This window comes from Terrapene carolina, unplaced genomic scaffold, assembly GCF_002925995.2.
Source record: "Terrapene carolina triunguis isolate 2854851 unplaced genomic scaffold, T_m_triunguis-2.0 Scaffold751, whole genome shotgun sequence".
Lineage (NCBI taxonomy): Eukaryota > Metazoa > Chordata > Testudines > Emydidae > Terrapene > Terrapene triunguis.
This window is the reverse complement of record NW_020665102.1, coordinates 1,432,996-1,443,611: the sequence shown is the minus strand read 5'-3', so window position 1 is coordinate 1,443,611 and position 10,616 is coordinate 1,432,996. Positions and strand designations below refer to the sequence as shown.

The 10,616-nt window shown below is 65.3% G+C and overlaps 1 protein-coding gene across 1 annotated transcript in view; it reads left to right on the top strand.

The window, feature by feature from the left end:
* The window catches only part of PER1 (period circadian regulator 1), a 19,257-nt gene extending 8,905 nt beyond the window's left edge, over window positions 1-10,352 (top strand). Inside the window, exons 7-23 of the mRNA XM_026660369.2 lie at window positions 149-200; window positions 1,108-1,250; window positions 1,360-1,438; window positions 1,681-1,787; window positions 2,422-2,575; window positions 2,683-2,791; window positions 2,884-3,015; window positions 3,401-3,509; window positions 3,668-3,824; window positions 4,031-4,158; window positions 4,619-4,804; window positions 6,028-6,234; window positions 6,324-6,856; window positions 7,236-7,401; window positions 7,839-8,031; window positions 8,477-8,627; window positions 9,862-10,352. Coding sequence (XP_026516154.1) covers window positions 149-200; window positions 1,108-1,250; window positions 1,360-1,438; window positions 1,681-1,787; window positions 2,422-2,575; window positions 2,683-2,791; window positions 2,884-3,015; window positions 3,401-3,509; window positions 3,668-3,824; window positions 4,031-4,158; window positions 4,619-4,804; window positions 6,028-6,234; window positions 6,324-6,856; window positions 7,236-7,401; window positions 7,839-8,031; window positions 8,477-8,627; window positions 9,862-10,062 — 2,807 coding nt within the window. The 3' untranslated portion in view covers window positions 10,063-10,352. The remainder of the gene's footprint in view (window positions 1-148; window positions 201-1,107; window positions 1,251-1,359; window positions 1,439-1,680; window positions 1,788-2,421; window positions 2,576-2,682; window positions 2,792-2,883; window positions 3,016-3,400; window positions 3,510-3,667; window positions 3,825-4,030; window positions 4,159-4,618; window positions 4,805-6,027; window positions 6,235-6,323; window positions 6,857-7,235; window positions 7,402-7,838; window positions 8,032-8,476; window positions 8,628-9,861) is intronic.
* The last annotated feature ends 264 nt before the right edge of the window (window positions 10,353-10,616 follow it).

Sequence of the window (10,616 nt, the reverse complement as noted above, 5' to 3'; positions counted from 1 at the left end):
GCTCTGGGAGGGAGGAGTGAGGTCTAGTGGTTAGAGTGGGGGTGGGGGAGCTGGGAGCCAGGACTCCTGGGTTCTCTCCCCAGCTCTGGAAGGGGCACAGAGCCTTCCCAGCCCCCACTAACCCCCCACCCCTTGGCCTTGTCCCCAGCTGCAGCCGCTGTGGACTACACCCAAGAGAAATCGGTCTTCTGCCGGATCAGGTGAGTTCCACCTGCGGCAGGCGGGGTGTTGTCTCGGACGGGGTGAGGGGGTGCAGCGCTGGGGGACCCCTAGGGACTGGACTGTGCCCGGCGTTCAGATCCCATGCTGCAAACCCCAGTCAGCTTCCCTCTGCCGCGCCAAGCCCCCTGTGGCCTTGTGTCCCACATCCCAGCCTCTCCACTGCCGCCTTCACGCTCCCTCCGGGCCAGGCTGCGAGACGGGAGATCCTTGAACGGGGAGAAATATCTCAGCGAGCCCCAGATCCCCTCTGTTTGGGGAAGCCAGGCTCACCCTGTCTGTGCCCCCTCTTCCCACTTGCTCCCTTCGGCGTGGGCAGTGCCGCCAGGAGGGGCAGGGCACCCCATGTTCACAGCAGCTCCCTGGAAGCCGGGGGGCTGGGGGATCTGGAGGGAAGGGGACCCCATGCCCCATGTTCCCAGCAGCTCCCGGGCAGGGGGCTGGGAAGGGGGTCCCATGTTCCCAGCCGTGCCTGGGGGGGGAGAATTGGGGGCTGAGAAGGGGACCCCACAACCTGTGTTGCTAGCCGTGCCTGAGGGGGGGGATGTGGGACGGGGAAGAGGTCCCCGTGTTCCCAGCAGTGCCTAGGGGGATCTGGGACGGGGAAGGGGACCACATGTGCTGTGTTCCCAGCTGGACCCAGGAGGAGGGGATCTGGGGTGGGGACGGGGTCCCTGTGTTCCCAGCAGTGCCTGGGGGATCTGGGACGGGGAAGGGGACCCCACGTGCCGTGTTCCCAGCTGGACCCAGGAGGAAGGGATTGGGGCCTGGGACGGGCAGCGGGCAGCAATGCCGGGGGGCTGGGGTAGAGGGGTCCGGCGGTTGTCGTTGCTGGTTGGTCCCGGTCTCCTCTGGCCTCTGGTCTTATTGCAGGCGTTTGTTTCTCAGTGGAGGCCATGCCCGTGGGCGGGAGCTGTGTTACTTCCCCTTCCGGCTCACGCCTTACCTGGCCAAGGTGTGCCCCGCGGACAGTGCCGAGGGCCAGCCCTGCTGCCTGCTCATCGCCGAGCGCATCCACTCGGGATATGAAGGTGAGCTGGGGCGGGGGAACAGGGCCGGGGGACCCCTCGGCTTCCTCCCTCTGCCTGGCCAGCAGGTGGCCCTGTGCCCCTAACCCCAGCCCGTGTCTCTTCCCTCCAGCTCCCCGGATCCCGCCCGATAAACGGATCTTCACCACCAGACACACCCCCAGCTGCTTGTTCCAGGACGTGGACGAGAGGTGAGCAGCTTGGCCGAGCCCGGGGTGGGGGCGGGAGACACCCTCTATCTATCCGTGCTGCCCCCCAGCAGCACAGCGAGGCTTGGAGGGTCTCCAGCGGACCGGCGCCGCCCCCTAACCTCCTGTCGCTTTGGGTCAGCCTTGTCTGTAGCTGGGCTGTGGGGCCTGTCGAGGCTGGGACCTTGGTGGGCGGCGGGACCCACCTAGGGATGCCAGCTCACGGTGCCTGTCTGTTTTCCCAGGGCTGCCCCCCTGCTGGGTTACCTCCCCCAGGACCTGATTGGCATGCCCGTCCTCTTCTACCTGCACCCGGAGGACAGGCCGCTCATGCTGGCCATCCACAAAAAAAGTGAGTGGGTGGGGGGAATCCCAAGGGTGCCGGGGGGAAAGAACCAAAGGGTGAGTGTCATTTGCAGCTCCCCATTCGGACGCTGACTCTAATCCACTCTCATGCTTCAGGGCTTCAGCCTGGAGCCTGCCGGGGGTCAGGAAGGGAGATTCTTCCCCATGTGCAATTGGCAAAATCTGTTCAGGGATTTTTTTCCACCTTCCTTTGAAACGTCACAGCTCAGCTCCAGGGTGGGCTGGTGACGTTAGCTGGCACATAAAACCTCTCCCTAGCTATCTGGGTGATGGGGCTAGCTCTCCTTGGGGTCCAAAGAATTGCCAGGTTTGGGGTCAGGAAGCAATTCTCCCCCCCCCCCCCCCCAGCCAGATTAGCCTGGCCTTGGGAAGTTTTCACCGACTGGCATCATCTGGCCGTGTCCTGCCTAGTCAGTTCCCTGCATTAGAGAGGCCGTGGGCAGAAGGGCCTGAGAGCCAGGACTCCTGGGTTCTCTCCCCGGCTCTGGGAGGGGAGTGGGAGCTGGTGGTTAGAACAGGCGGGGCTGGGAGCTGGGACTCCTGGGTTCTCTCCCTGACTTTGGGAGGGGAACGGGGTGTGTGTATCTCAGACACTGATCCTTATTCCCCCCCCCCCCCAGTTCTCCAGCACGGCGGGCAGCCCTTTGACCACTCCCCGCTCCGTTTCTGCACCCGCAATGGCGAGTATGTCACCATCGACACCAGCTGGTCCAGCTTCGTCAACCCCTGGAGTCGCAAGGTCTCCTTCGTCATGGGGCGCCACAAAGTGCGCACGTGAGTACCGTCCTCCCCCCCTTGCCCACCTCCGGGGATCTCCGGCCGCCTCGCGGTATCGGGGGCTGCCCGTCCTCGCCCTCACCCTTCTCTCCCCTGCCGCACAGGGGTCCCCTCAACGAAGACGTCTTCACGGCCCCCAAGGCGCTGAAGATGCGGCCGCTGGAGCCCGACATCCAGGAGCTCTCGGAGCAGATCCACCGGCTGCTCCTTCAGGTGGGTCATGCTCCCTCCTTAGCCCCTCATCGCCTCCCCCCGAGACGCCTCCCTCCGGGTGCTAACCCCCCCCGCTTCCCTCCCCCCCACAGCCTGTGCACAGCAACGGCTCCGTGGGGCTCTGCAGCATGGCCAGCAACGCCTCCCACGAGCAGTTCCTGAGCACGGCCTCCTCCAGCGACAGCAATGGCCTCCCCGCCGAGGAGACAAGGGCCCAGCGACCGGTAAGAGCCCCGGCTCTGGGAGGGGAGCGGGGAGGGGCTGGGAGCCAGGACTCCTGGGTTCTCTCCCCGGCTCTAGGAGGGGAGTGGGGGCTGGTGGGTTAGAGCGGGGGGGGGGCAGGGCGCCCGGACGCCTGGATTCTCTCCCCGGCTCAGGGAGGGGAGTGGGGGCTGGTGGGTTAGAGCACGGGGGCTGGGAGCCAGGACGCCTGGGTTCTCTCCCCGGCTCTGGGAGGGGAGTGGGGGCTAGTGGTTAGAGCGGGGGGCGGGGGGGGCTGGGAGACAGGACTCCTGGGTTCTCTCCCCGGCTTTGGGAGGGGAGTGGGGCCCAGTGGTGAGAGCGGGGGGGGGGGCTTCCCACTGCCCTGACCCCACCTCCTGTCCCCAGATGACCTTCCAGCAGTTCTGTAAGGACGTGCACATGGTGAAGAACCGGGGCCAGCAGGTGTTTATCGAGTCCCGCGCCAAGCCGCCAGCTACCAAGCCCCCCTGCACAGGTGAGAGCCCTGGGGCCCCCGCGCCCGGGGGGAGGCAGATTGGAGGGGAGGTGGGTTTGCCAGCCCCTCTTTGCTCACCCCCAGTCGCTGGGGAGACGCAGGCGTGGGGGGTGGATCGAGGGCAGCTCCAGCTGAACCGGGTCCCCCCCTCGTTGCAGGCCTGGAGACGCCCCAGGACGGCGCCGGGCCAGGCAGGGAGGCCCTGTGTGAGGCGCAGCGGGGCGCGGGCCAAGTGGGCACTTCTGAGGAGTCCGGCCAGAAGGAGTCCTCCAGTTACTCCTACCAGCAGATCAACTGCCTGGATGGGATCATCAGGTGAGCAGGGGCCGGGAACCCCAGCTCAGAGCCGTTCCCCACACTGGGGGTTGTCCTGGCGCTGAAATGCAGCCATCTCTGGAGCGGGGTGGCTGGTTACAGGGACCCCTCACCCGGTGCTGAGATGCAGCCACCTCTGGGGCGGGGCGGCTGGTTATATAAGGATCCCTTGTCCCCGCTAACCCTGGGACCTGTGGCTTTTTTAGGTATCTGGAAAGCTGCAACATCCCCAGCCGGGTGAAGCGGAAATGCGGCTCCTCCTCGTACACCGGCTCCTCCAACTCGGACGACGACAAACAGCGGGCAGGCAGGGAGGCGGCCGACTTGGCCAAAGGTATCGTCCCACTTGCCCTGTTCCCCCCACCCCTCCCAGGTCCACCTGCCGCCCTCTCGCTCCCTCTGGATATTACCCGGTTGCTGCTGACGGGGCTTGGTGGAGGGGGGTCGTGACGCCAGCCCGGGGCACTGAGATCGGCCCAGCAGAGAAAAACCAGCTGAAATTCGGCCAGCGGGAGACACGTTTCGCGGCGGTCGACATCCCTCCCTTCGACTGCCTCGAAATGCTTCCTTCCCGTCCGTGTGTTAAAGTTTGCCGGCTCCCGACGCCGAAACTCCCTTGAAATCGAAACGATTTGGGGCATGTTTGGTGTCATGGCCATGTTTTCCCCATGGGAAAACGGCCCGGGAAGATGTTTTCCCCCCCGTCCGTCCTCCCCGCCCTCCGTGCCGCCCCAGGGACCGCGGCGCGCCCTCCCCGTCTCCCCTCATTAACCCCTCGTTGTCTCTTTGAACAGATGCGGCGGAGGAAATGCTGCCGAGCCGGTCCAGGAGGGAGGAGGAGGAGCCCGCCGCGGCGGTGGGACCCCCGCTGGCCCCGCTGGCGTTGCCCAGCAAAGCCGAAAGCGTGGTGTCCCTCACCAGTCAGTGTAGCTTCAGCAGTACCATCGTCCACGTGGGAGATAAGAAAGCCCCAGAATCGGGTACGGGAGGGGAAGCGCCGCTGGGCTGGCGGGCGGGAGGGGCCCGGGGCCGCCAGCTCCCCGGCCCCGTTCCCGGCCGCGGCAGAGAGCCGAGCCGCCCGGTCCCCCCCTGCCGTCGCCCCCCCCCCCACCTCCGCCGCATCTCAGTAACAGCATAATATTCAGGGGGCCTTATCTCCACGGCAGCCTCTGCTCCCCCCGCACCCCATAACCGCTTCCTTCCACGGCTCCGCGACGCACCGGCATCGCAGTGGGGGGCGGGGGTGGCTGGGTTTTCCCCCCCTCTCCATGTGTATTTAATTTGCCTTTTCCCCCTTACCCCCACGCCTGCCGTCAGGACGCCCCTGCGGGTGACTCCGGGGGGGGCCGGGACAGCCTCTGGATTCGTGGCCCTCCCCGAATGGATTTTCATTTCCCCCCCCCCCCCTTTTTTTTTTTTCCCCCCGCCGCCCCCGTTTTTCCCTCCCTTGTTTCCTTCCTTGATGGCGGCCGACTTGCCGGCGAAGCCCCCACTGGGATGGGGGTGGGTTGGGGGGAGGTCCCCCAAACAAAGCACGGCTGCTTGGCAACAGCCTCTCGGCTGCGGCGAGCCCCCGCACAGGGTCCTCCCTGGGCACTGATGGCATGGTGGGGGGAAGGGCTGGGAGCCAGGACTCCTGGGTTCTCTCCCCCGGCTCTGGGAGGGGAGTGGGGGCTGGTGGTTAGAGCTGGGGGGGCTGGGAGCCAGGACTCCTGGGGTCTCTCCCCGGCTCTGGGAGGGGAGTGGGGGCTGGTGGGTTAGAGCTGGGGGGGCTGGGAGCCAGGACTCCTGGGGTCTCTCCCCGGCTCTGGGAGGGGAGTGGAGGCTGGTGGTTAGAGGGGCGGGGCTGGGAGCCAGGACTCCTGGGTTCTCTCCCTGGCTCTGGGAGGGGAGTGGGGGCTGGTGGTTGGGGGTGGGGGCTGGGAACCAGGACTCCTGGGGTCTCTCCCCAGCTCTGGGAGGGGAGTGGAGGCTGGTGGTTAGAGGGGGGCTGGGAGCCAGGACTCCTGGGTTCTCTCCCTGGCTCTGGGAGGGGAGTGCAGTGGGGGCTAGTGGTTAGAGGGGGGCTGGGAGCCAGGACTCCTGGGTTCCATCCCCGGCTCTGCTGCTCGCTCACTGCGTAACGTTTCTCCCTGCACGTGGCTCCGTGCGGTGGCCCCCCCCCCAGCTGACCCCCCCCTTCCCCCCTTTGGTCTCTCCCCAGACACGGCGATGCTGGAGGAGGGCCCCGGCCCCGTGCCCCCCGACCGGGAGCAGTACCGCCGCGTGGGGCTCACCAAGGAGGTGCTGTCCGTGCACACCCAGCAGGAGGAGCAGGCTTTCCTGACTCGTTTCCAGGAGCTCAGCCGCCTCCACGTCTTCGACGCGCCGGCCGGGCGCAGCCGGCAGGAGGGACAGGGCGCCGAGCCAGGTGGGGGCCGCATCCGGGGGCGAGGGGGGGCTCGTGCCTGGCTCCCGTCCCTCCCTTTGCTAACCCCCCGCCTTGTCTTCTCCCGGCAGGGCACTGCGGCCCGCGGCGGGGCACCGGCCGGCGCGGCAAATCCAAGGCCAAGCGCGTCAAGCAGCACAAGGCATCCGACAGCACCGGCTCTCCGCCTCCCCCCGGCCCCTGGCCCCCCTCGGGCGCCTCCCTGTCCTTCCCCGCCGTGCTGCCCATCTTCCCGCCCAGCCAGCCCCCCACCGAGCCTGCCCCCCACTTCCCTGCCCCCCTGGTGGCCCCCGTGGTGGCCCTGATGCTCCCCAACTACGTCCTGCCCCCACCGTACTTCCCGGCCCCCTTCGGGGAGCCCTTCAGTCCCCGCCTGCCTGCCCCCCCCGAGGCCTCGCGCTCCACCACGCCCGAGCGGCCCAACTCGCCCCCCTTCGACTCCCGCTGCAGCTCCCCGCTCCAGCTCAACCTGCTGCAGATGGAGGAGGCCCCCAAGGTGGCTGAGCGGCAGGAGGTGCCTGGCGGCCAGGCTAGTCCGGGAGGTGGCAGGGCCAGCGGGACACCTGGGGCCAGCGAACTCGGCCCACAGAAAGAAACCTGCCTGGTAAGGAGCCGCCCGCTGGGAAGGGGAGTGAGGGCTGGTGGGTTAGAGCAGGTGGGGCTAGGAGCCAGGACTCCTGGGTTCTCTTCCCGGCTCTGGGAGGGGAGTGGGGCCTAGTGGTCAGAGCAGGGGGGCTGGGAGCCAGGACTCCTGGGTTCTCTCCCCCGCTCTGGGAGGGGAGTGTGGGCTGGTGGGTTAGAGCAGGGGGGGCTGGGAGCCAGGACTCCTGGGTTCTCTCCCCAGCTCTGGCACTCACCAGCTGTGTATTCAGGCAGGGCCCCCACCCCTGTCTTTTGGGGAGGGTGAGAGTTGGGGGAGGTGCGTATGCAGCCCCCCAGGTCAGTCCTGATCTCCCCATTCCTCCCCACTCCCATCCCGGCAGGCGGAAGGTCAGGACTCCTCCAACAACGACGCCCTGTCCAGCTCCAGCGACCTGCTGGACCTGTTGCTGCAGGAGGACTCACGCTCCGGGACCGGCTCGGCCACCTCGGGCAGCGGCTTCATGCACAGTGGCTCCAAAGGTGGCAGCACCTCAGCCAGCGGCACCAGTAAGTGACAGGCTGGGAGTGCATTGGCTAAAGCCTTGGTGGGGGCGGAGCCAGGACTCCTGGGTTCTCTCCCCAGCTCTGGGAGGGGAGTGGGAGCTGGTGGGTTAGTGCAGGGGGGCTGGGAGCCAGGACTCCTGGGTTCTCTCCCCGGCTCTGGGAGGGGAGTGGGAGCTGGTGGGTTAGTGCAGGGGGGGCTGGGAGCCAGGACTCCTGGGGTCTCTCCCCAGCTCTGGGAGGGGAGTGGGAGCTGGTGGGTTAGTGCAGGGGGGCTGGGAGCCAGGACTCCTGGGGTCTCTCCCCAGCTCTGGGAGGGGAGTGGGAGCTGGTGGGTTAGTGCAGGGGGGGCTGGGAGCCAGGACTCCTGGTTTCTATTTCTGCCTCTGGTGCTGATTTGCTCCCTTCTCTCCTGCCTCCCCCCCTCCCCCGGCCCCGCGCAGCCAGCAGCAAAAGCAGCCACAGCAGCAAGTACTTCGGCAGCATCGACTCGTCGGAGCCAGAGCGGGCGGGGCAGCCGCCGGGCGGGGCGGGGGCTGGCGAGCAGTTCATCAAGTACGTGCTACAGGACCCCCTCTGGCTGCTCATGGCCAACACTGACGAGAAGGTCATGATGACCTACCAACTGCCCGACCGGTGAGGCGGGGCTGGCGATCGGGGGGCAGAGGAGGGCTGGCAAGGGGGGAGGTGATCGGGAAAGAGGCGGGGAGGCGATTGGGGGGCAGATCTGGGGGGCAGAGGCGGGGCTGGCGATTGGGGGGCAGAGGAGGGCTGGCAAGGGGGGAGGCGATCGGGGGGCAGATCTGGGGGGCAGAGGCGGGGCTGGCAATTGGGGGGAGGTGATCGGGGAAGGTGCGGGGGAGGTGACTGGGGCTGGCGATCGGGGGGAGGAGATGTTGGGGGCAGAGGCAGGGGAGGTGATCGGGGAAGAGGCGGGGCTGGCGATTGGGGTGAGGGGAAGGTGATCGGGTTGGAGCGAGGGGGGAGCTGACCAGGTCACGGGGGAGGATGACAGGCAGGGGGCAGCGCTGCAGGCAGGGGGCAGGGCCGGATCGCCCCCTTGACGCTCTGTGCCCCACAGCCCCGCAGCCGCTGTGCTGCAGGCCGACCGGGAGAAGCTGCGGGAGATGCAGAAGCAGCAGCCGCGCTTCACGGAGGAGCAGAAGAAGGAGCTGGCCGAGGTGCACCCTTGGGTGAAGAAGGGGCTGCTGCCCAAGGCCATCAATGTCACGGTGAGGGGGGTCCAGACTCACCCAGCTCCCTGGGCGCTGGGTAGGGGGGTTGTGACGGGTTCGGTCACAGAGACACCCTTGGGACTGTCACCTGATGTGCTGAGATTACCTCTGAGCCCATTTTCCCTGCCAGCTTGGGACTCCAGAACCCTGCCTTGTTGAGCCAGACAGACCTGCCTGCTACAGCACAGACCCAGGTCTGGTCCATACCCCCAAAGCTGCAGACTTTAACCAAAAACTGCTCAGCAGGTCACCTCTTTCCAGCACTCGGACACCCAGCTCCCAATGGGTCCAAACCCCAAATAAATCCGTTTCACTCTGTATAAAGCTTATGCAGGGTAAGCTCATCAATTGTCCACCCTCTATAACACTGATAGAGAGAGATGCACAGCTGTTTGCCCCTCCCCCAGGAATTAATCACTTACTCTGGGTTCATTAATAAACAAACGTGATTTTATTAAGTATAAGAAGGAGGATTTAAGTGGTTCCAAGACAGAACAAAGTAAGTTACCGAGCAAAATAAAACAAAACACACAAGTCTAAGCCTAATACATTAAGAAACCGAATACAGGTAAATCTCAACCTCAGAGATGTTCCAATAAGCTTCTTTCACAGACTAGACTTCTTCCTAGTCTGGGCTCAATCCTTTTCCCTGGTACAGCCCTTGTTAGCTCCAGCAGGCCTCTCAGGTGAAAGCACGGGATTTCTCATGACTGACAGCCCCCTTTGTTCGGTTCCACCCCCTTTTATAGCTTTGGCCCAAGGCAGGAATCTCTTGTCTCTCTGGGTCCCCACTCCTCCTTCTAAATGGAAAAGCACCAGGTTTAAGATGGATTCCAGCATCAGGTGACATGGTCACATGTCCTGTGAGACTGGCCCACACTCCCCCAGGAACGTTTGCAAGTAAACAGACCATTTACAACCAATTGCTCTAGTCAACGGGAGCCATCAAGCTTCCAAACCACCACTAATAACCCACGCTTTGCATAATTACAATAGGACCTGAGAGTTAACTTCATATTTCAAGTTTCAGATACAAGAATGATACATAGGATGACCACACGCAGTAGATCATAAGCTTTGTTATGTTGCCTTACAAGAGACCTTTTGCAGAAAGCATATTCCAGTTACCTTATAGTTACATTCATAAGCATATTTCCATAAAACATTATGGAGAGCAACGTCACGGGGTGCACCAGGTGCACTGACCCGCCTCTCCTGCTCTCTCCCCCAGGCCTGCGTGAACTGCGGCAGTAACCCGGCCTCCCGCCTGGCGCCCCTCTACGACACGGAGCCGCACGCCATGGAGCTGAGCGCCACGCTGGAGCCCATGGAGGAGGGCAGCAGCGCCCCCCCCTGCCCGGACATGGCCATGGAGGAGGAGGAGGCGGGGCAGCCGGCCCGGCTCAAGGCGGGCACCGAGAACGCTGGCTGAGGCCCCGGCCCGCCTCACCGCACACTCCCAGGCAGCGCCGGCTGCCCCTCGGAGCCAGGCACCGCACGGGATGGACCAGTAGTGCCAGCCCGGCCTTGGCCCCAGGACTCAGCCAGGCCGAGCGCAGAGCCGAGCCGGGCCGCGCTCCGGACCCTACCCTGCCCGCAGGCGCCCCCCAGAGCCCGGGGCTGGCCCTGCGCAGGGCGGAGTATTTATTTTTGGAAGGTGTTTTTTGTACGAAAAGGCGGGACAATAAACCGCAGCCACGGCTGTCCCCCGTGGGCGGCGACATCCCAGCAAGATCCGAGGCCTCCTTTGTGTGCCACCCCCCTGTTCCCAGGGAGTGGCGTGGCCCATGAGCTTCCCCAGTCCCCTGACGTGGCTCCCTAACCATGTCCACCTGGCTGCAGTCTCTGCTCTAACCACTAGACCCCACCTCCTTCCCAGACCTGGGGAGAGAACCCAGGAGTCCTGGCTCCTAGCCCCCTGCTCTAACCACCAGTCCCGACTCCCCTCTCAGAGCCAGGGAGAGAACCCAGGAGTCCTGGCTCCCA